At 45.5% G+C, this 25,562-nt stretch overlaps 1 protein-coding gene across 2 annotated transcripts; it reads right to left on the reverse strand.

Annotated features, from left to right (window-relative positions):
- Positions 1–2,180: 2,180 nt before the first annotated feature.
- On the reverse strand, positions 2,181–24,428 carry notch1a (notch receptor 1a). Of its 2 annotated transcripts, none has more exons than XM_070925245.1 (34): positions 24,371–24,428; positions 23,194–23,275; positions 15,883–16,145; positions 15,455–15,793; positions 14,255–14,377; positions 13,895–14,128; positions 13,625–13,780; positions 13,353–13,538; positions 13,083–13,196; positions 12,309–12,422; positions 11,967–12,200; positions 11,756–11,866; positions 10,291–10,483; positions 10,041–10,186; positions 9,805–9,918; positions 9,074–9,193; positions 8,806–8,958; positions 8,485–8,713; positions 8,167–8,368; positions 7,902–8,055; positions 7,607–7,791; positions 7,308–7,440; positions 6,932–7,189; positions 6,713–6,825; positions 6,034–6,605; positions 5,468–5,908; positions 5,205–5,350; positions 4,896–5,109; positions 4,696–4,780; positions 4,405–4,567; positions 3,961–4,259; positions 3,705–3,852; positions 3,511–3,608; positions 2,181–3,416 (listed from the first exon to the last, which is right to left on the reverse strand). In XM_070925245.1, exons 1-34 carry the CDS (start codon positions 24,426–24,428, stop codon positions 2,181–2,183), a joined length of 7,416 nt encoding a protein of 2,471 aa, XP_070781346.1. The 2 variants fall into 2 exon arrangements, with proteins under 2 accessions (XP_070781346.1, XP_070781345.1); XM_070925244.1 differs by having other exon boundaries at positions 4,660–4,780.
- Positions 24,429–25,562: the final 1,134 nt, after the last annotated feature.

Here is a 25,562-nt window from a genome sequence, read left to right on the forward strand (position 1 = left end):
TGCTATACACACAACTACTTTTATTTAACACCACCAAAAGCCCTCTTTCCCAGACATTGTGAAGTTCAATTTCAACTAAAAGCAATAGCCTTAATTGATGACAAAAATAAAATCTATTGGTGCCATTGTTATTTCTTCCAGGTAAACAGCACATAAAGCACAGATTCATGGGATGTGCATGTGATCACAGCAAGAGGTTCATGCAGATTGAGATTTAGTAGCTCAAATGCTATCTCTCAGGAAAAGAGGTGACAAAGTAACCTTGGTTTTCTCAGTGTGATTGGAGAGTTGCTCTGAATAGATCCAAGGCTGTTCAAATTCGATTTCAGCTGTTCACAAATAGATTTTTCATACTCAAGATTCCAAATAGCCCATGGCTTTAATCCATGGATAACAATGCAATCCCCAGACAAATATGAAATGTGTATACAGTAGCTATTCCACGTAACCTAAACAATGCCATGTAGTGTGGAGAAATGAGCATGCATGCATATGAAGTATACTTTGGGGCTCCATGTGTGGACTGAATTCTATTCTAGCATTTGTTCTTTTCCAGATCAGTCTGAACTAGCTATTTCTGTCTTTTTCCAAAGATCAAGCACATGTGAATCTCTACTTTAACAGGTACACTATGTAAGCAAAGAATAGCATGAACAGTCTGTTATTGGTAGATTGGCTATGTTTTATTTATGGTGGCATCCTTACATTTAGTCAAGTCAAAAATTGTCTTCACAGTACTATCAGGCTGACACCACTAGAGGGCACCAGACACCAACACTTGTGGTGATAGAGTGCGTTTACTTTTTATATCCATTGAAATACCATGAATTCAATTTGAGTATCTACAGATGAGGTGGCCATACTGTCAGTCACATTATATTTCAGAAAAGAAAATGAAAACAAGAAATTAAGCCATATCTTAAAGCTCAACAGCAACTTTTATTGAATCAAGACAATTTTTTACAGAACATTTTAAATCAGGAAATACTTCTTTGCAAACTACAACTTTGCATGACCATTGATTTTGAATTACATCTTTTCTTAAAAACATCTTTATCTCTGAATTAGTTTATAAAACATGACGTTTAGACACCTTAAACCACACTCCTTTACAAAGTGCAGGTGATGTCGTTAAACACACAAACAAAGGTCCCCATTTCTTTCACAAACAATATTCTCCACCTCAAAGACATTTTTTTTACAAGAAATCTCACAAATACATTGCTTTTCTTAGGAAAAACAAAAATCACACTGGCACTATTTTAAACCGTGGCAAATGTAACATTTCAACTTTCTACAACAGGTCTGCAATTTAACACTTAACAGGTTAAACATGGTAACCATAATCACTGATTTGGGATACAATATGAAAGAAAGAAACAGTCCTTGCATCATAAATGATCACAAATCAATTACTATGCACCAGCCCAGACCATTATTCAATAAAAAATAGGCTCAGGTTGATTTAGATGCATTTTCCACTCAATTTGAAAAGCATCTCTCAACTGATAAGGGATGTTACCTCCGCTCAGTTACTCTCTTTATCGCCTTGCCAAGAGAGGACAGTGTAGCAAGCAACATCATGAAAGGTGACACTTTATATATATATTTGATCATCATCTAACACAGACTCAGTGATAAGACTTAGTGAAATGTAGTTCAGTAACAAAACCTGCGTCGCTTGAAAAGACAAAGGAGGTTAAAATATAATTAATACTGAAATTTTAAAATAATCTATAAAAGTTGAAAAAAAATCTGTACAAACATAATGCAATAAAAATCCCAAAAATAAAATTTGCGAAGGCCGAGGCATCAAAAGATCAAAATAAATCCAGTGAATATAGCAACACAAGACACAAATAAATAGCCAGTGTACACACCTAGGAGTCTTTTTTTCTGATATACACTCCTTTTAAAAGGTTTCTAATCTTCCCATACATAACAGAACAAAAAAAAATTGAAAAAGCATAAATATAAAAGCATCTTCTTTAAATTTCAGGTCAAAAAAAGCACATAAATAAATACAAAATTACTAAAACTGTTCTTATCGTTAGTATAAAAACTGATAATAAAAAAGGAGCATGTTCAGTCTTGAGACAGGTTTGTCACTCTCTTTCTGTATGAACTTTGTTTGTTTATATATTTTTTCCACTAAAGAGTTCTGTCCATTTTACAAGTCTCTACTTAAACTGGTCTGGGATCAGATTCATCTGCGAATGGATACTTGTAGGCGGGCTGGAGATGCCTTCCGACCAATCGGACATGTTGGAATGTGGGGATGAGCTGGACCACTGATCGGGGGAGCCGGGGGAGGGAGTTAGAAATGGGTGGTCAGGCACCTGTAGCTGGTGGTTAGGTGTGTTGTCCATGGGGCCAGAGTAGCTGTGCTGAGAGGGAGGGGTGAGAAATTGGGTGCCGAGGATCTGCGTCTCCTGGGGCATTACAGTGTGGATGGGCATAGAGCGGCCGTTGTTTTGCTGCATGTCGGAGCCGTTCAGCTCGATGTTTGGGAAGCTCTGGTTGAGGGACTGCCCTGCTGTGGTGGAGTTGGAGTTCTGGTGCTGGAGCTGCCGCGAGTGAGCCTGCTGCATCATGTGCGCAGTCGAGTTGAGGTGGCTGGTCTGCAGATTCTGGTAGCCCATGATGTGAGACAGAGTGGCAGTGCTGACACCATGCAGAGCACCCATCATGTTGTGGGATACGGGTGCCGCCTGGCTGAAACTTCCTTGCTGGCCTACACCTGGGTGCATCCTGGAGACCCAGCCACCTATGGATGTTGTGCCCTGACTGTTGGGGCTGGACACAGGCAGGTGGGAGAGACGGGGTGGGTTAGGGTCAAAAGACATACAGCCCATGTCCTTAACCATGCTCATCTGGCCCATATGGGAGTCTCCATTGCCTTGTAGGTGATTTAGAGACATAGGCGGGGACTGCTGGAAGGGCGATGTCATGGGAGGAGAGGCCACATCAGACAGGTAGCCATGTGGTGACTCAAGGGAATCAACCGGTGAGAGGACAGCTGACGTGTCTAGCAAGTTACCCTTCCCATCCAGGGACTTTTTCTTCTTCACTCTTGTATCTTTGCCCCCATCCTTCCCTCCTTTTCCGCCAGAGCTAAGTTTACGGACCTTCTTGACAGACAGGGCGGGCTTGAGGTTGCTAAGGTAGTCATTGGGGGAGCAGAGAGGTGGGGAGAGGCTGGATGAGCTTAGGGGGACGCTGTGAAGTCCGGGACTCCTAACCACATTGTATTCATCCAGAAGGCGGACAATGTCATGGTGCATGCGTTCCTGGGCGATATCTCTGGGCAGCTGGTCGAGATGGTCGGTGATCTCACGGTTGGCAAAGTGCTCCAGAAGAACCTTGGCTGTCTCAAAGCTGCCTTCACGGGCTGCAAGGAAGAGTGGTGTCTCTTCCTAAAATGCAAAAAAAAAAACAGTTAATACACTAGGTATACTACTGTGAATGTAATGGTGTAAATACTTCAATAGCTCCATCACAGTCACATACCTTGTTGTCTTGCATGTCTTTGTTGGCACCATTTTTCAGCAGCACCATAGCAGCCTCCACATTGTTTACGGCCGCGGCCCAGTGAAGTGCAGATTTACCTGCAAGGAGAGAGAAAAGGTAGAGGGTTGATTATCATACAGCCCAGCACCCTGAGGGATCTTTATGCACTGTGGAGATGATAAAACGTTAGCTACCAGAATCATCGGTGGCGTTAGCGTCAGCGTGGCAGTTGATAAGCTCTTCCACCATGCCCTCAACCGCCAATCGGGCTGCCAGAATCAGCGGTGTTGTTCCGTCATGCATGCGGGCGTCAAGATCTGTGGCTCGGTTTCGGATTAAAATCTGCAAGGACACAGACTTGTTTAGTTAAGTGCTTTTAAGCTGGTCGACAATCTTTATCAGAAATCAAAGCCTGGAGAGATATGAGACTCCTGTAGAGGAAGCAGTTACCTGGAACACTCCCTGTGCATCTGAAGCTACAGCAGCGTGAAGCGGTGTGCGGCCCATGTTGTCCTGAACGTTGGCATCGGCGCTGGACTCCAGGAGGCGTTTTGCAGCATCAGAGCGGGCGTACCGAGCGGCCAAATGGAGGGCAGTCTCGCCTGTGCGGTCAGTTTGGTTGTGGAGGTTGGCGCCTTGGTAAAGAAAGTCAGAGATGATTTCTGTTGAGGGATCCTCTTCTTCTTCACTGTTACCAGTCTCCAGTCCTCCACCGCTGCAGGAGGCGATCATCAAGGGAGTGAAACCATCTGAAAGAGGAAGGGTGAGAATTATAATGAGTTCCCAGTCATGTGCCTGTCATTGTTCACAGAAGATTGCTCAATCTTTTAGGGGGTTTTCATGATGACGAATGATAAATTATTCTGTAAATCATCCAATAAGAAGTGTACACACCTGGTCCTCTGACATTGACATCCATGCAGTCATTCTCTATTTCTCCCTGAGGAGGGGTAGGAGCGATGGACGCAATACGCAGGTCAGCGGCATCCAGATGCTGCTGTGTCCATTTCCTGTGGTCAGTATGGTCACCCAAATCCAACATGGCCTGCTCCTCGAACTGAAAGACACACCAATCATCACGTCAGCATCAGTAGCACACATGAAAACGGCTGAGAATAGACAATTTGATAAAACATAGTTTATTTAGACAAGAGGATACTCATGTATGTATCTTGTTTGTCTTACCCTGAAGCGCCTGCAGTCTGGATCCTCATCATCCCATTCATTTTGATTGTCATCCATAAGATTGATGTCAGAGTTTTTCATAGGCCTGTTGAAAAGAGGAGGCAGATTAGACTAGTTCCATGACATCAGACTCATAAGACACATGATGCAGGTAGACTTTAAAGCGCAACTGCCTTTATATTCCACTACAGTCTACTTACTTCAGTCCTACAGAATCCTCTCCCAGTGGCTCTCTGCGTTTCTTTTTGCTGGGCTCCGACACTTTGAACCCTTCAGGAAACCAGAGCTGGCCATGCTCTCGCCGCCGTTTACGGGACACCAGAACGCCAAGGCAGACAAAACCCAAAGCAGCCAAGCCCAGGAAGACTACGTACATGGGGTAGAGCTCTGAACTGGAGGGAGTAGGTCTCACACCTGGAAAGATAATCAATGTCACCGTGTGTTACTTAGGATTTCAACTTGGTGACCATGTTTAATATAACATGTTATGCTAGAGATGAGTTACATACTGGTGACAGCTTCAATATAGGGAACGTTGAGATTCCCACTGGAGGCCAGTGCTCCAAGGAATGCAGCTACATCTGTGGCGCTCTGGAAGCATTCACTGGACTGCTGGTAACACTGACGGTTGTCAATCTCCAGGTACACCACAGAACTACAAGCAGAAATGGGTTGAAACATTAACATTCACAATACAAATCATTTTATTACTTAAAATACCATACGTCATGAAAATACACAAGATGAATTGTGGTATCTTTGGGGTGCCTACCCTTTGACTTGCACAGGGTCCAGCTCTCTGCGTTTCCGAGGGCTGACCATGGCGGTTACACTTTCCTTCACTTGGCCCAAAACATTGGCTGGCATCGAAGCCCACTCGGGCCAGCCATCTGCGGAGCGCTTCAGCACGTTATGTTTAACAAGGTCCTGTTCATTGCCATAGTAAGGGAAGATCATTGGTTCTCCTTTGGCATCACGGCGGAACACCACGTTGGTGTGGAGAACGCTGCTGAGGTCTCTTAGGAACGCTGAAGAACGATTTTTAAGCTGTTCTGGGGGAATATGGACCACCAGAACTAAGTGTCCGTCTGCGAGCTTCTCTGGCATGTTGTTGGCACAGTCCAGGCCGTCCCATTCGCATTCTGCATTGTTACAGCCCTGGTCACAGTGACCATCAGCATAGTGGTCTTTACAGTACTGGTCATACAGCGGGCTGGAAGAAAGTAAGGAGTTATGAGTTAGTATTCTGATTGGCATTTCTGCAAGAACACAAATATATGACAAATCCCAAAATATTTCTACGATATACAAGCATGTTTCTCTGTTTTCCAGACTTACTTGCATTGTCCTTCCTGTCCCTGACAATCAAAGCCATCATAGAGACACCCAGGGCTGTTGCACTGGCCATCACACTTCCCGTCGTTGAAGTAGCGCCAGCACTGCAAGGCCGCAGAGCAGTTTTGCCAAGGATCATCAAAGTTAAGTGAGCAGTCTCCTCCATCCCAGCCACAGGCGTGGTTGTTGCACAGAGAGTCACAGATATGGTTCCCTGCCCACTCGTCACACTGAGGAATCTCGCAGCTCACCTCCACTTCCGGAGGTGGGGTGATGTCCCGGCCAAAGCCCCCAACAAAGGAATAGTCCAGGATGTGGCACAGCAGGCCGTTAAAATTGCTGGGGCAGCTGCACTGGAAGAACGGCACGTCTGGGGTGATCTGGCAAGTGCCACCGTTGTAGCAGGGGTTTGAGATGCAGAGGCTGTCTGTGGGGGTCTGGCACTCAGGCCCAGTGAAGGTTGGTGGACACAGGCAACGTGGGCCTAGGTGGCCTGACACACATGTGCCTCCGTTCCTACAATTCAGACTCCCACAGGAACGAGAATCATACTCACAAGAAGAGCCGGTGAAGCCCTAGAGGGATAGAAATGAATGGGGTTATGATCATTGTGCTACACAAGGGATATCCAAAGTATCTTTAAAGAGGCAGAGGACTAAGTGGATCACACAGCTGTACTCACAGGTGGACATTTGCAGATGAAACCATGAGGTGTGTTACTGGCAACAGCACATGTTCCTCCATTCTTACAGGGTCTTCCTTTACAGCCATCAAACACCTTGTCACAACGCTGGCCTGCAGAACAGAAGCAAAATGCACGTGTCACCATTTGTACACCATTTAGACACTACACACAGGCATATTGCAGTCTTGTTACGTGCTGCTGGACGCACATCAGTACCTGTATATCCAGTGCGGCATTCGCAGCGGTAGCTGTTGGTGAGCTGAATGCAGTTGTAGGACCCTCTGGGGTCACAGGGGTCTGACAAACACTCGTTGACATCACCTTCACAGCGTTCGCCTACGTAGCCTGGCGGGCACACACATTGGTAACCTCCAATGCGGTCCACACACTTGCCATTGTTGAAGCACTTGGGCTCATTGGTCAGTGGGTCGGTGGATGGGGTGCAGTCATCCAAATTAATCTCACAGTGGACGCCTACGGGAGACAGAAACGTTGCATTAGACAATGTCCATATCCTAATTTTTGTTGTCACATTTGTTTGTCAAAACGTTTTGCCAACGTTTGAACGTGAATGTGCTATACAGGTATATACCTTGTGTTCCTCGAGGACAGGAGCACTTGTATGTGTTGATGAGGTCGATGCAGGTGCCTCCATTCTGACAGGGCTGTGACTGACATTCATTGATCTCTTTGGAGCAGTTTACACCGTGATAGCCGGGGACACACTGACAGAGAAAAGGGAAAATCATTATAATAGTTTTTCATTTATTTATTTATTTTTCATAATAACATTTTGTACAATAACTTTCAACTGTCCTAATCTCTCCTAATCTCCCATCATATCTGTAGATTTCCATGTGATTTATTTAATTCCAATTTAAATCAACCTACCTCACAACTGTAGCCTCCCAGATAATCAGTACAGGCGGCTCCATTCTGGCACGGATTGGGTGAGCATTCATCAACTTGTTCCTGGCAGTAACTCCCGGTGTAGCCGGCCTGGCAGCGGCAGTAATGTGTGTTTCCAGCATCCAGACACTGGCCTGAGTTCCTGCACAGGTGAGCCACCTCCACCCCTGAAATCAACAAGGAAGGAGTTACAGAATGTCCAAAACACACACAGGACAATTTTAATATAACAAGCTATATCACATGATGGAAAATGACCATTGACTGGCAATCGTACCTTGCTGTTTGGCTGCGACCTCACAAGACACACTGGGGATGTCACAATAGAGACCAGTCCATCCAGTCTGACACTGGCAGGTGTAAGAGGCTCCCTGCTGCCAGCACGAACCTCCATTTTTACAGGGGGAGGAATCACACCAGCGCACAAGATTCTAACAGGGAAACAAAGAAAGAAATTACTTAATAAATTGTATAAATGGTGGCAATGCATGAATCCACCACAGAGGCCTGCACAATTAGCCTGACAAAAGATTTCACCCTACCTGACAATTAACTCCTGTGTAGCCATGAGGACAGGTGCACTTGTACGTCCCATAACTGTCAAGACAAGTGCCTCCGTTGAGGCACGGTTTGGAGTCACACTCATTGATATCATATTGGCAGTAGCTGCCAGTGAATCCAGGTAGACACAGGCAGGTGAACGCATTAATTCCGTCAACACAGGTGCCACCATTGAAGCAAGAGCTGAAGAAACACAAGAAAATAAAAATGTTACAACATTATTAGACTTGCTTTGGGTTGATTATTCAGCAACATTGTCTTAAATAATTACAGACAGATATTTAAACAAGGTGAGCTACCTGTCAGTGCAGTCGTTGGTGTTGATCTCACAGTTGATGCCACTGAAGCCAGGCGGGCAGGTGCAGGTGTAGCTGTTGACACAGTCAGTGCAGTTTGCACCATTCTTACAGGGGTTACTCTCGCACTCATTTATGTCCTGCTCACATCTGCCACCACGGAACCCAGGCAGACAGGTACATGTGAAAGTGTTGATGCCATCGCGGCACAGACCACCATTACTGCAGGGATCTGAAACACAGAAAAGAGGAAATAAAATCACTACTGATGTTTTGAATTGTAGACAAGATGTGAACTTGCAACGGTGCAAATCTGGTCCTTACTTGGTTTGCAGTCATCAGTGTCTGTCTCACACTTCTGGCCAGTGTAACCAGGCTGGCACTTGCACTGGTAGGCACCCATAGTGTTATGGCAAATAGCACCATTGCGGCATGGGTTCTTCACACATTCGTTGATATCAATCTCACATGTTTGACCTTAAGGGAAAGGGAAAGATAGTTTAAGAAAACAGAATCACATCATCCAGTGGATGGATAGATAAATGGACAGGTGAGCATGAAACAGGTGAAACAGAAATGGATGGAGGGATACCTTGCCATCCTTCAGGGCAGATGCAGGAGAAGCTCTGGTAGTCTTCAGCCTCCTTACATACGCCACCATTTTTACAGGGTCTGGGGCTGCAGGGTGCCAGCAGGATCTCACAGTTTTCCCCTGGTTGCAGAGAAAAGAAGGTGTAAGTGTTTGCATTGCGCTTGTAATATGGAGCAACTGCTTCAGACTTCAATATCAAACACCAAGTCACACAATTAATCTTGAATTTCCATGTTTCCAAACCCCAGTGAAATATTTCATTTTGAGGAGTGACATCAAATTCTAAATCCCAGTTTCAATCCCACTTCCTTATCCATTTCCATGACGACTTAACCAAACAGGAAGGGCCTTCCTGTTTCCTGCTATTGTGTGATCACAGACAGGAAACAGGACGTGACGGAAGTGGGAATAGGGCTTGGAGCAGGCACCAGTTCTCCGGCTTATATTAGCGGCTGTGACATGTTATTCCAAAACACACACACATACTGTTATCCCTGCAAAGCAGACAGGCAGATCTTTCCACACAGAGATGCCAAAAACAGACATCTCTGTTAGTGGCCATTGGGTGATGTTTTCTTAAACAACATAAGATAGGAGAGAATAAGCCTTCTGTGTGGAAAGTGGAAGATTGTCTTTACATTTTCAGACCTGTGCAAACAGCTGAGTCAGCAGCTAACTAAACTAAACAATCCAGGTAGTAGTCTGATCCTTTGCATGAAAAATAGTCATACCAGTGTAGGGCAGCAAACAGTTGCACTTGTATCCAGCCACATCATCGATGCAGGTGCCCTGGTTGAGGCAGGGGTTGGAGGCACACTCGTTGATGTTAGTTTGGCAGTTAGGTCCTACAGTGGCGGGATTAGAGAACACACTTGGGTTAGATTAAGGGTTGCAGGGCACACACTCACTCTCAATGAACAAAGGAAAAGAAAGGGAGTGACAAGAGATCATAAGGGTTATAACTGACCAGTGAAGCCGGCTCTGCATGTGCAGTGGTATCCACTGGTCATGTCCTTGCAGGTTCCCCCGTTCATGCACGGGTTGGACTCACACTCATTGTTATTGATGTCACAGTTTGGGCCACTCCAGCCAGAGTCACAGGTACATTTGTATCTTCAATGCAAACAAAATGTCAGTGTTTGTTTTTTAAATTTAATGCATTTTATTTATGTCACTTTTTGCAGCTCATTCATCTTAAAAATTGGATGTGTGCTCACCCATTGATGAGGTCCTGGCATCGGCCGTGGATGCAGGGGTTGCTGCCGCACTCATCCACCTGAGACAAACAGGTGGCGTCATTGTAGCCCTCTGGACACAGGCAGGTGAAGCTGTTGATGCCATCGACACATGTGCCCCCGTTGTGACAGGGGTTGATGGCACACTCATCGATGTTGATGTTACACATCGCTCCTGAAGGACAATGAGATATGATTTCAGCACAATGCAGCATGAATTCCTTTTGAGAGACGTGAATTGATAAATACCTACACTGGCCATTATGAATGCCCCACAGCTGGACATTTTGCTCTCTGGTGTGGTATTCTTTGAGCCTTTATAAGCTGCTAGCTGAGGTGCACTGTGCGACGTTTGAACAATAGAGAGAGCCAAACACCAAAGACTCCCTAAACATTCAACAGGCAGAAGCTGTAGCAGCTCCAATGTGTGCCTAGCCTGGCGGCCCCTGGAGGCCCCTTTGCCTCTCCTCCATTGATTGAATGGGGCCCTGTTGAATAGGCAGAAGGGGAGCTTCAGCTGGATCTGAGAGGGGGAGGTGTTGCCAGGAGAGAGAGGGGGGGGGGGGGGGGGGCGGGCTGTAGCTACTCTCCCTATTCACACATACGTACCACCCCCCATCCAGGGAGAACTAACCTCACCCAGGGCTGTTTACAGGGACAGAAGGCCAGACCCATTTCACACACAGCCAAGTAACAATTAAACCCCCCTCTGATCCCCTACCCAGCTCCCTCCTCCGCTGCTCTTCATCAATCAGGAGGGGAGGGCCCAACTGCCTGATCTTCAGTTACAATAGTCCTCTGTCCCTCTGTGTCTCAGTCCCGCCGTGCCCTCCACACTCACCCCGTCAGCACAAAAAGATGGAGGGGAGGAAGAGGAGGAGGGATGCACAGAAGCCTGCACACACACACTTGTTCCTCCCAGCCCTCTTTCTAACATAATCACACAGCCACTACCGGTCAGAACCGGCTCTGTTGGGCCATGAAAGGGAGGAAGACGAGAGTGGTCCAATTGTTGGGATAAGACTACAGTTTTATACACTAGTACATTATAGGTGGATATGTGTCAGTGAAGTAAGTGAGGTGAAAACAACTCAACGTGAGATATTTGTGGGATTTGTCATGCAGTTACACACTATTAAACATCAGATATGCGATTAAAGGCCAGGCTCTTTTCCTTTTAAAGTATCACCTTACAGACTCTTTCTAGGCTCAACGTCACAGCCTTTTCAAATGGCAAACAAAGTTAGTGCTTTGTGTGCGTGTTTGTGTGTGTGTGTATCAGGTTGGGGACTGTGTTCCTTTCTCTACCCCCCCACCCCCCATCCCACACAGGCAATCTGACACCATTGTTCCACAGGAGTGGACCCGCCAGCCACCTGTCCAACCTGCCCCTCCCTAAGCTCAGGGGACCATCCCCCTGCACCTGTAAACTCCACCCAGTGCTCACCTGTGTAGCCAGGCTCACATGCACACTCGTAGCCGTTGATTTTGTCGATGCACCTCCCGTAGTCGCAGGGTTTGCTCTTACAGTCGTCCAGGTTCACCTCACAATTGAAACCTGCAGATCGGAACACATGTGAGCAAAGGATATGAGGAAAATCTCTACATTTTATCTGGAAGAATCTGACAGAGTTGAATGTTGGTGTCTTAAGTCTCACCTGCAGTGCCTTTGGGGCAGGCACAAATATACGTGTTCTCCCTGTCCTGACAAGTGCCCCCATTCTTGCAGGGCTGGCTTAGACACTCATTGATGTTGGTCTCACACAGGCGGCCAGTGTAGCCAGGGCGGCAGTAGCAGGTGAAGGAGGCCAGACCATCCTTACAGGTGCCATAGTGGCAGGGGTCAGAGTAGCACTCGTTGATGTCAGTTTCACAGTGCTGCCCTGTGTAACCTGGACAGGAAAAGACAAGTATTTAATAGAATAATGGCAATGGAGAGAAACTAGAAAAATTGGAATAAAGTTGCAAGAAAAATTAGAAAAAACATTTGTTTGGTTTACCTTCAGCACATTCGCAGGTGTACTTGTTGGGACCATCAGTACACTTGGCTCCATTCTTGCAGGGGGTACTAGCACACTCGTCAATGTCCACCTGACACAGATTCCCTGAAAAACCTGCGTTTGCATTGAACAAAATACAGAATTAAACTTTTCTTCCGATTGTTGTTTAAATTTGTGAAACTTCCATACAAATTATTTAGCTTGCCATATTCTGTATATCATGGCTACAGTATGCGTAATGCAAAAATGGACAACAGAAAAACTTTGCAAAAACTTGCATCTGAAGTAGGTCTGCAGGACACTGAAAATCCTAATGAGCCATGCCACAACACTCCTTCCGCCTCCACCGCCCCTCCTCCCTGGCTCTTACTGTGCAGTGAAATCTTTCTTTCAAACCACAACACAATGGCCTCCAGCTCACCGGCTATAAACCAATCCCTGCCCCCCAATTTTGGCGCGCTAAGCTGTAACACAAACTCTCGTGCCCGCCAAATATGCTAATGTTTCTGCAACCTGATCCGCTCTGTCCTGTTCACCCGAAAAAACCCTGTGACACTATTAGAAGAAGTAAATCATTCACATTCACTCTGTGAACCATATATGGCGTGCTATACACATTGATAGCTAAGTTAATGATCCACTCTTTTATTGCATCCTCTCTGCTCCCATTGTCTGGCCAAAAGGGGGTTAAGAGAGACCTGACGGAACCAAGAACCTATTCCTTTTACTCCATTAACTCTTAATCATCTTTCACATTCCCTGATATTTTCTTACCTTTGGGGCACTCGCAGTGGAAGGAGTTGATCTTGTCGATGCACTTGCCATTGTTGAGACAAGGTTGGCTGGCACACTCATCTGTGTTGATGTGGCAGAACACACCTTCATATCCTGAAATCCCACAGACACATGACGATAAAAGAGTTATTAGTCAAATCACGTTGCTTTTCTCACCCTAGCCACTGTCCCTGGGTTTAATAATGGTTTAGATTCATGCATCTAACTTCCCGCTTTCTCTCTCCATGCACTATAAACCAATGCTCTTACCTGGCATACAGATGCAGTGGAACCCTCCAATCTGGTCCAGGCAGGTGGCATCATTATGGCAAGGATTAGACATGCATTCATTGACGTCCATCTCGCAACGAGGTCCTTCATATCCTTGAAGACACTTACACTGGAAAGAGCCTTTGGTGTTGAGGCAGCGACCACCATGTTCACAAGGGTTGGCACCTACAAAATTTAAGATGCAAGTTGTCATTTATTCATTTCATTTTTAAACTACACCAGAAGAAGAAACAGTTGACTCTATAACTTACCGAGGGAGCACTCATCAATGTCCAGGTTGCATGCTGAGCCAGTATAACCAGGAGGACAGGTGCAGATCGCCTTGCCATTCACTGGGTTGGTGTCACAGTTGGAACCCTTTTGACATGGGTTGCTGATGCAGGCATCATCAAGATGGCACAGCAAACCTGTGAGCGCCACAAGAACAAATGTTCATCAAACTGTATCACAACATTTAATCCCTTCATTATGATCATAATCTGGGTGTACGGTATGTCTGGAACAGCCACGGATAGTCGTACCTGTACGCCCATGAGGACACTCGCAGAAGAAGGAGGCCACGCGGTCGTGGCAGGTAGCACCATGGTAACAAGCGGCGCTGGCACAGTCGTCAATGTTCTCGCTGCAGTCATCACCGGTCCACCCGTTGACGCACACGCAATGATAGCTACCGTGAGTGTCATGGCACGTCCCTCCATTCTGGCATGCATTGGGCATCAACTCACACTCGTCCACATTTTCTGTGCAGTATTGTCCTGAAATAGTTTTAAAAGAGAAAAAAAAGGCATGAGCACAGTTTGCAAGGTAAGTTTATACTGTGAATGTTTTCTTTGTACTTTTCTGATTTATAGTCTATGGTTATTCTCTTATCAAAAGGTCACCTGTGTAATGAGGAGGGCACTGGCAATTGTAGGTGTTCACACCATCCACACACACACCACCATTCTGGCAGTTGTGGCCTGGACAGTCATCGATGTTATGCTCACAGTGCTGCCCTGTGAAGCCTGACGAACAGGGAGAGAACAAGACAAAAAAAGAGACAAGATATGAAAAAGTGGCAACAAAGATACAGAAACAAATCTGGCAACATTTGCTTTTAGTTAATAATCAGTCCCTTTCTTCCTCTCATTATCACTGTGCACTTAAGCGAAAGATAAGCTCTCCTCGTGGCAGATTGTTTTAATGCTCTGTAGATGACAGTGCAACTTGTCTCCTCCTCAAACATCAAAGGCTTGAGTGGGTGTTTTACAGCCACGATAGTCTGATTAACTATCGACCCGCAGCTCTGCAGGTGCCCGTGCAGCTTCGCTATCTAGCCGCATTCCGACATGGACACCCACGAGAGACACACAGCATGGGTTAAACTTTAACACACAGCCCCACAATATCCCTCATTCATTTGCATATTTAAACAACCTGCTCTGTGGTGGTCATAAGCACACAGTCATACAATATTACAGGTGGCTGAAAGCTTAAATAATGACCACATACTGAACCGTTCAGAGAAATAAAACTGTGCTCCATACGATGTGGTTTGAAGAGGGAAAGTTTCCTCACAGCTGTTGTCCTGCCTCTAACTGCAGTAACCATAATTGACCAAGATTAACCAAAGTTTTACACAACACTGCAACGGCTTTGCCAACACAAAAGATGCCAAACAGACCGCCTGTATTTAGCTGAAAAACAAGATATTTTTTGTGTGTGTGTGTGTGTGTGTGACCTCGCGAATAGGGTGTGTCAATCTATACATTTATGTGTATGTGCGTATCCCTGGTGTTTTGAGGGCTTGCTGGTGATTATCAGAAGGAAACGTCTGTGTGACTGCATCCTGCCAGTGGAGGCTGGCAGGGAGAGATGGGGTGGGGGTGGGGGGGGGGGGTAACCAGAGATTACTCATTCCACCCAATCAGATTTTACTACAACAACAGACTGGCTTCTGGGTCAACTGATGTAATAGGAAAACAAAAGTGTGTGTGTGTGTGTTGTTGTTGCACTAGCCATATGCAACTCCATATGTCAACAGAAGAAAAGTTAACTACTATTGTTCTGCTTATTTAGGTGTAGGTGTGTTTTTGTGTTACCTGGCAGGCAGCTACAATCATAGATGGTGTCTCCCTTCTGGACACAGGTGCCTCCATTCAGGCATGGTGAGGGGCTGCATGGCATGTAGGGGGTCTCACAGTGTTGGCCAGTGTACTCTTGTGGACAGCGACAGTTGTATGAGCCCACCTCATTCACACACACACCACCATTGAGACACAGAGAGGGAGTCTGGGCACACTCGTTGACGTCTTGCTTGCATGTTTGACCGTGGAAGGCGGGTGGGCAGGTGCAGATGTAGGTGGAATCGAAGGCTGAGCATTGGCCACCGTTTGCACATGGATTGGAAGCACATGGGTTGGCAAGCTGGCAGGATTTACCTTGACAACAAAACAACAAGAGAGGGTCGTTAATCATTATGGTTCATGGGGAAAGGAGAGTGCAAGAAAATGTTATTTTATCTACATACCTGACCACCCAGGCGGGCAGCGGCAGCGGTAAGAAGTGAGGGTAATAAGATCACATGTTCCTCCATTGCGACAGGGGGAGCTCATGCAGGCATGGTTGTTGGGGGTCAGGCATAGGCGGTCGGTGAAACCCAGGCGGCACACGCAGCGGAAATCAAACGTGTTGCCATGGGAAACGGCACGGCATTCGCCACCATTGCGGCAGGGTGAAGGGCTGCAGGGACTTGGATACTGGCACCGGTTGCCTACGTAGTCACTGGGACACCTGGGAGTAGACAGGAAAGCAGTGATGATTAGAAAACAAGTATCTTTTTTTGTTTAAATCATGGGAACAATTATCTAAACAAAAGGGGAGTAAGGGGATTGTGGGAGGAGGGAGTAGTGGAGGGGGACTAAAACGTTTCCCGCCCAGGAAAGTCCCACTGAAGCGGGACAGGGACAGCATGTTGTTCTAGTGTGTCTCTCTGGATTAGACTCCCTCAGAACCTTGAAAACACATTCTGCTGGGACAACAGACGCCTAGCAGCCCGTTCCCATCTACCTTTTGCCCCCACGCTGTCCACACTCATACTGAATGACCGTAGAGATCAAGGGGAGAGTGCCGGCTCTGGATGTCCTGTATGAAGCCCTGCATTCAGACCCTAAGCCCCTGGGTGCTTCCCTGCCATCCAGACTATAGGATGGATGCTGCTACAGTCACATAGCTCAAACTGGCTGATTATGAGGAGTGAAGACATAGAAACTCATAACAAAAAGTCGACAAAGATGAGGACTGGCCTCCCCTTTTGTATTGTCTGGTTAGTAATACGTTTTTGCAAAACTGCAAACTGCTCAGATGTAATTTGATATGGAGTACATAACGGTGAAGTCCTTTCTGTCACGTATAGGAGCATTTAAGCCAGCAAAAAAGTGTTTATGTTTGAATTGGGGCTTGTGTGAGAGTGTGTAGCGCATATAAGTGTGTGAGTGTTCATGTGTAAGGGAGGGCATCTGTTGGCCTCCTAGTATCTCCACAGGGAGCAGGTGCGCATGTTAATGAAGGCAGCTGTTGGACAGGACTCCTCCTCCTCCCCCCATATCCCTCCTCCCTCCCTCCCCTCTGTCCCCTTGTCAGATGGGGGGTGCTGACAAGCCAACCTCTCCTCCAGGGACATAAAGAACCCATGTGAAGTCAGCTGTTGCAACTTCTGTCTCTTCACCCCCCAACTCCACCATCACACTCATTCTTAATTCCTCTCTTCCTTACCTGTTCCTCTTTTGATTTCCTTTTTTCCCCAAACAACACTAGCCTTCTCCCTGCCTCTGCTTCAACTCACATTCAGCTTTTCATTGCTCTGTTTTCTGTGTGGACTTTTTACAACTCCCAGCAGTTTGCTATTTACAGCGTTCCCCTTGTGTCACATGGGACTGCTAAAAACTCTCTTGTTGACTTAGTTAGGTGAGACCAATCAGGAGGTTTTTAACAGTCCCGTGTGCCCCACAGGGAGCCCAGACAGTTGCAATTGGCAGAAGATTGTAAAAGCATTTGGGGTGGCTTTGAAGTTTCCCTGCTTCCCATTTCACTTTACCATGAAAACACACTGAATAATCACTGAAGCAATTTGCTGTTTTGGTGTAAAATCCTCACTCAGTTTTGTATGGTTTCATGAAACAGATGTTATTGGTGTGTGTGTGTGTGTGTGTGTGTGTGCACCCGTGTGTGTGTCCTCCCACGCTAACTAACTGTAATAGATCCTCTTTGTCCTAAAGTCAGTCCAGTCTGAGATAAAGATCCACCCACATGCTGAAAAGCTAAGCAGCACACACCACGGCAACAGGTCTCTCCCGGCGATGCAATGTCCCCTCAGGCCGGAGCAGATGCTTCCCCGACCTCTGACCCCAAACACTTTTGTGACTGTGGGATGGCCTCTTTGCCTTCTCTCCTCTCCCTTGTCTCCCCGCTGGGCCTGATCTACCATCTGCCACTCTGGGGGTGACTTTATCCTCCGACACAAAACCAGCCCCACTGTGCGCTGGAAATGCCACCGCTGTGGAAAATGTTATGTAAATGGCTGAAGGCAGCGGCGTACAGTGATCATGTGTGTGAGTTTTATACTCTCTTGTTGTTTATGAAAGTATTACATCTCCATCTCTTCTCTCTCTTCAACACTCAGTCACCCCCCCCACCTTTTCCCTTTAAGTGGCTATTTGTCTCTGCCCTTTCCTCCTCATTCATTTTGTCTAGTTAGCCGATGTTCCCTTGATGTGTCTAATCATTAGCCAAGGTCTGACCCCTGCGGTCCACATCTGTTAGTATTACAGAACAGTGAAGCTCTGCTAGAGGAAATGAGAAATCTACTGGGTCTGAAAGGCTCTGAACTCCCACCACAATGAGTCAGTGGATTACTACAGAGCAGTAGATTTAATACTGCAGTAGGAGATAAATAGAAATGTGTATAATAGCCAGATATATACAGTAGAATAAGTGAATCATTCAAGCAAGTGAGTTCATTCTTCTTTAGAGTTTGCCTGTAAAACAATCTCCTCTCTCAAGCTGTACTTTTCTAACAGTATAAAGTTTCTACAAGCAACAAGTGGCTCATAAAGAGATCATTTTCACAGTGATTAAGCTATTTGCTGTCTCACTCTCTAAAAGGAGTGAAGTGGGAAGATTTATGAGGGTCAGTCAGTGACAAGGACTGAGCACCTGCTTGACTAATCACTTTCACGCACCAAAAAATACCAGTTAACAAACAGCAGGGTCGTAACTTCAACAGTGTCTGTGTGTGAGAGAGCCATACACCTTGTTCTACCAGTTGCAGATTCAGTTCAGTGGCTAGTACTATCGCCACGTGACAACACATCTTCCTCCATGAATCAGGTCGGTTCACAACATCCTCAGTTTAGAGCTAAACTGGGACGACCATTATCACATGCCTCTCTTCTTCACAGTCTGTCTTGTCTTTCGTAACAGATACACCAATTTGTAATATGGTGACATTGGGGATAATGAACGGCAACTAACTATCCTAACTGATAACATTCCTCTCATGCGTGTAATTAAAACACATATATGGAAACATGCACACACACACGTATGCATCTAACCCATTTAACCCATTGCCTCATAGTAGTGCCTGTAGTGCACCACTGACCTGCCAGCAGAGTTGGTGTGTCTACATTTGACAGCCTGTGCTGGTACATGTGAACTTTCAGCACCCACTGGAGCCAAATAGCCTCTTATCTGTGTGCCCTGACAGCATAGCTTTGATCGCCCCGCTCTGAGGATCTCCAGACTCACAGGATCCTGATCACTGCTCGGTCTACTCTGAGGCCCCCGTGGACACTAAATGCGGGGAAATATTTTATCTTTGTCCACAGTAGCTTTTTGAAGTTGTTCTCGAGACTGAAACTCAAACATACAATTTAGACATTGCATCCCACCAACCTCATTCACTGTTTTATCAGAGGGGCCCTGGCATCCAGGGAATGGGCCCAACCAGGGGAGTGGCAGCCTTAGAGCTTAAACCCCAATAAAAGCCCAACACCAGCAGGCACACTTGACCCAGCCATGCACTTGTATGCTCCTGATTCGCTTAAGCCCACATGGAGCTGAGCCTTAACAGAGACCTGTCCAGTAATCCTATAGGAGGACAAATGAAGAGCGGCATTCCTTGAGGGAGAGTGGAACATCTTTTTAGTGGTGCTGGGCTCGCTCTAGACAGCCTTTACTGGTGAGACATTTTATCATCAATATGCAATACCAGACAGCTCTGTGCAAGGTCAGGGAGGTCTGATCACACCAACCACTGCAGACTTTCGGTCAATTTTCTGCCTCGGGTCTATTTCTGTCAGACGTCTTGCAGTATTTGAGACATGTAGCGAGACAGTTGAGATGTTTTCTGAGTTTATTATTAACAGTCACCTCAGACCAAAACAGTGTCTGTTTCAGCAAAGCAGCATCTACAGTCAGTCAGTCACGCGAAGGCAGGGTCGAGGGCAACAACCTTTCAACCTCACTGTGCCCTCATTACTGTGTCACAAATGGAAACTAAATTTGACTCACACTACGCTGTGCCCTTACACGTTTTAAGCCGCCTACATACGAAGACGACTACAGCTCCATGGGAAACAGGAAGCCCCAGACCTTCAGATAACCTCTTACTTCACAGAATCATCGAGCGAGTGCTTCCCCATCGCAGCAGCTTATGGTTGTTTCTGTGTGTCTGCTGCCACCACAAACTGAAGTGGACTTTTAAGTGCAGTCGAGACTCTGATTTCCCCCAAACTGAAGCCTATAGTGAACTACTCTTTTGAGCAAATATGATTTTAAGAAAATAAGCAAAGCAGCCTTAAAAAAAACAACAACAAGAGTTTCACATGTAAGGAGAAAATCTTCAAGATAACTATGAGTTGAACAAAATGTCTATTCCGCCATTCAAGTTTGAAGGATTAAAAAAATGCTCTCTGTTCATAGCAACATAACAATTCAAAGAAAACAACTACAAAACACAGCTAAAAACTAGCTAAACCACACAGCTAGCTCAAAGCAACAGAGCCAAATCAAGCTAAAGCTAGCTGGTGAGATAGCCACTGCTATTTTTGGCTTAAGCTAAATTTACTCTGCCTAGTTGTTTCCTGTTATTAAAATCTATCAGTTTTGATGGCCAAATGTCTTGGTAACGTGGTTTGTTATCCCACAATAAATAAGGCAGTAGCTAAATCCAGTCATGGAGTTAAAAAACAGATATGCTAAAAGATAACTAGCCTAGCCTGCGGGCTGCCGACTCTAGGTTATTGTGTGATTAAGTTGCTTTTAAATCAATGTGTTTTGATTTCAAGGTTTAAACAAATGCTAGAAAGCTAGAACATGTACAATTGTTGTAAAATAACAAGCCTTATAATTCACAAAATGAAGGCCTTGCTGTCTCTGTTACGCAGTTTGCCTAAAAACTTGAAACCCCTTTTTTCTTACCTTCAGCTATTCTATTGTTCCTGCTCTCTGCCTTTGTAGGGCAGATAAAGGTAACTAGAGTACCCAAGAACAAAAGTTGAGCCCAATCAAACTCAGAAAGATAAACATACATTAAGTTAAATAAACAGGACACAAACGAGTTCCTGTTTTAGGGATGATCAGTGCTGAAAAGATTTAAATTAAGGGTGACTAATTTTAGAATCAGGAAGGACAGAAAATATCCTTTCTGCAGAAAGGGGTGATGGAAAACCAGTTTTGTCTCAGCGCCGGCTTAATCCCACTAAACACATCCATAAGACTTCTGATTACCACAGTTTACACCAGGCCTAACCTTGTTCTCTATGCCAACATGTGATTTCACTCTCTGTTCTCACACTCGTGGCAACCGTGCTGAAAGAGGATTTAAATCTCCTTTACCACTCAAATCTGTGTCACCATATGCTTTCACAGAGCAAGAACAAACCCCAACGCACAACATGACTGAGAGCTGCACATGTGGGTTTAAACCTTTGACCCTCCTTTTAACATCTTGTGACGGGAATTTTACATCTTAACCTCACACAACTCATCACTAGTCTGACTTTTGGGGCATTGCTTTCCCTCGGTCGTCACAGAGCCAGCCTCTTTTTCTTCCCCCAGGTGGACTTTCCAGCTATGTCACCACCCATTTCTAAGCTGAACTTGCCAGTTAATGGGGCACAAAATTCAAATAGTAATGATAAAAACACAATTTGGACCATTATTGGAAGCCCCCGCCCCCTGGTATAGACACTACACTCTGACCCCTGGTGCTGAATCTCCCAGTGCACCCCGTGACTGATGGCTGCTTGGCTTGGCAGGGATGAATGATTAATGAGAGGAAAAGCAAGGAGGAAGAGAGAGCGTGGGTGGGTGAAGTGATGCTCTTATCCTGTCTGTTTTTAATTGGACTGAGCAGAGATGGAGACCACAATAACAGCTTTGTGGAGGAAGAGGAGGGTGGAGGGAGAGTTTCTGTGTGCACACGTGCGGGGGTCTGTGTGAAGGTCTGTGTGTGTATCTGGAGTGTGCAGATTGGATATCGTGAATTGGTGGCCCTGGCCTAGCAGCATGGGCCCGTCAATAGCTCCCCCCTTGTCCCTGCAGACCAGAGAAGCGCCTGCCATGACCACATGCCCTGAGGGTAAACCAGGCCACCCTTGAGCTTCTTTACAGATGGATAAAAATGATGCCACAACTGGAAATCACAATTATGATTTTCTGAGTTTAAAAAAACTCCTCTGTCTCCCCTCAGGACTGCCCATGAGCAAAAACCTAAAAACTTGACATTTTCACATCCTCTTTTGTCTTCTTGCATGAGAATATTCGAGCTGAATCAGCAAGGTTACAGACTTACATGTAGGTTAATTTAACAAGAATATGTCAGCATATTAAGTGTCTCACCCACAAACTATTAACATCAGTCCATAGCCTAAACAAATACCCCACAATCTGCCTCTCTGTCTGTTCCCACTTGTTTGCCTTCAAATTTCTGCACTTTATTCCAATTAATCTCACTCTCTTGACATCCAATCCAATTACATTTCACAGCCATCTGGCTTTCTAATGGAGATCATAAGCGGGTAAGGTGGGGGGTGGAGTGGAGGTGGAGGAGGGGGGTGCGTCCATTCAGACGGCAGGAGACAAGCCTTTTGGAGGGGGGAGAGGGGTTATGGCAGGGGTTTGGTGTGTGTTGTGGTGTTTGGGGTGGCTGTGGCATGATGGGAAGCCCCACTCAGATTAGTCACACAGCATTATTCTGACTGCAGGACAATGGGCGACGGGCGGCGGGCGAGCCCCAGCTGTCGCCCATGAAAGGGCAGAAAAACAAGATTTAGGACTGGACGCGTCCTCTCACTTTGCTGGTGAAGGGGTCTTGCATTCATTAAAGAGCCTACTGATGGGGAGGGGAGGGGGTGGCTTTTGTCCAGCTACCCCTTTCTCACCTCTCTGGAACTGCGCTCTCTTTTTATTTCTTCACTTCTTAAACTCTTTTCTTTTTAGGGAATGTGTGCAGCCAGCCTGGCAGAGCAATGTGGCTCCTGGAGGGGTACACAGCACACCAGCCCAGAAGAAACTCAAGGGCCTCTGGTTGCTGGGCACAGGGCCCGTTCAAAGGCTGGAATGAATGGGGGAATATGTGGCCCCTTTTCTTTCCAACCAAAAAAGCACTTTCAAGTACCAAAATTACACTACAGTGCACAAATTCCAAAACACTGCACCAAATTACACACACTCAACACAAAGAACATAACAGGAAATGCTAATGCTTTGTGGTGGTCTGCAGTGCAACATCTGGTGTTTCACATGTTGCTGCTTTTCAAGTCTTCCTGTTACTTACTTGCATTCTCCATTTCCATTGGAGGTGGCTTCACATCTTCCTCCATTTAGGCACGATTCAGTGAGTAGGGAGCATTTTAGACCTGTGGAGCACATGAAGAATATTAAAAAACATCCTTAACCCAACATGAACTCACAAGGCAGCCGGTATATGTGGCATCTGTGCCGTTAAACTAGCTGTTGGGATTAACAGGGATTAGGCAGAGTTGCAATTATGAGTGGGAAATTATTCATCAGTGAGATTTTTAATACATCTTTATTCACAGGAATTTAATTTTTAATGCGCGTGCGTGCACATCCCGATCTTTAATTGATTTGTTACACAGTTGTCCGTGGGGGATATTGGGAAGGCTGTTGTGGACACCGGTGAGGCCAGAGCGCGTGGCTTTTTTTGGGGGGGGGGGGGGGGGGGGGGGGGCGCACGCTTTTGCGGGGAAAGCGCAGCAGCTGCGGGGCTCAGATGCGGAACAAAAGAAATCAGAGTCCAGCACGAGCCATAAAACACTCTCCTCGGGCATTGTTTACCGGCAGACGGGAATAACAGCACCTCCTCCACCCCCACACCCTCCACCCGGCACTCACAACACTCTCCCACACATGTAGACAAAAGGTGCCCTCCCTCCCCCCTCGGACCCCCACCTCCCGCGTCCCCCTGCCCCAACACACGCACCCGCTTCCATTATCTCCCATGTTATTTAAAACCGGCACAATTTAAAAGTTTATAAAGGCGTTCCTGGAAATATTGCATTAAAAGCATACGGCTGATTACAGTGCAATGAATGACCTGCCCGTGCAGACAAAGTAAACAGTTAACTTGTGCAAAATAACTTTCCTAAGCGTACACTGGGGAAGTCAGCAGCCAAGCGCACCGCAGCGTTTGGCTCAAGCACTTGTAGTGAATTCATTCCCACGACCAAGAAAGTCTCTTAAAATAACCCAATAAAAGTTTCCAATAGATTTACAAGAATTCTTCAGTGTCTAATCTTCAGCTCGCATTTATGTAGCCCAGCTGTTAGAAATCACCCAGCACTGATCAAATGAATACTGTTATTACCCATCCACTTATCATTCACTTAAACTTTAACTTCTCCAAAGCCTACTTTTAATTGTTTCCTTGCTGCCCCTCGGTCATGCTCTGCAGCCTCTATCGTGATTCTCTGCAACAAAATCATTTTTACCTTGTGAGATGACGATTGCAGGAATCAGAAATGTTAGTTTCACAAAGAAACGATACATTCCTCTTCTTCAACTTCACAAATGTCGTTGACTCCCACGTAGGGTTGGCATAGATCCGCAGTTTGGTTACACTCCAGGTGTTGGCTTGAAATAAATATCCTTTGTCTTTTAAAAAAAGGTAAATCCAGCAGAGAGAGAGAAAGAGAAAAGGGTCTTCAAGAGGACTCAGTTCATAGATGTTAACCTGGTGCTTTCCGAGTTCTCAATGAAATCTGCAGGCAACTCTACAAGTTCCTCCCACTCATCCTCCTCCTCCTCCTCCTCCCCCTCAGGCCGAATAAAAGCTGCCTCCCTCTCTCTCTTCACATGCTGCTGGAGGAACAAACACTCACCCCCCCCATCTCTGTCCAGAATTATAGATTATTAACATTAGACAGTGGTGGAAAATACACAAGTACATCTATTTAATAAGTACAGTTCAGAGGTACTTTAAATTTACTCTCCATTTTCCATTTTCTCCTGTAGCCTACTTTATACATCTCCTCTTCAACATTTCAGAGGGAAATGTACTTTTTACTCCACTACATTTACCTGACAGCTATAAATACTAGTTACACTTTATTAAATACTTAATAATCTCTACCGTGACCAAATACAGCAGACCCAAATATTGAAACATTCATTCTTCAGTAATAAAAATGGAATATAACACAATAATATCATCATATAACACTCACTGGCCATTTTCCTACTTGGAGTACTTTTACCCTTGATACTTAAAGTACTTATTGCTAATGACACTTGTGTATTTTCACTTAAGTAACTTTTTTAATGCAGGACTTGCAGTATTTTTAAATTGTGGTGTTATTACTTTTACTAACTTTTTAAGTAAAGGATCTGAATACTTCATTAACTAAGTACATTTACTGAAATACTAGTACAATTTAGAGGTACTTGTACATTACTTGAGTCCATCCATTTTACTACATTTATTTGACAGCTTAAGTTACTAGGTACATCCAAAACATATGATCAATTTATGTATGATCTATTTTTTACAGATGAAACCTCAGATGGTATATGATTAAAAAGAGCTCAATCATGACTAGCTACAACATTAAAATGGTTCTTGCACTTTTATGAATCAGCAATGATAGTATGACTAATAATAATATAACACTGCCAAGAGCCATC

Source organism: Enoplosus armatus, chromosome 18, assembly GCF_043641665.1.
Source record: "Enoplosus armatus isolate fEnoArm2 chromosome 18, fEnoArm2.hap1, whole genome shotgun sequence".
Lineage (NCBI taxonomy): Eukaryota > Metazoa > Chordata > Actinopteri > Centrarchiformes > Enoplosidae > Enoplosus > Enoplosus armatus.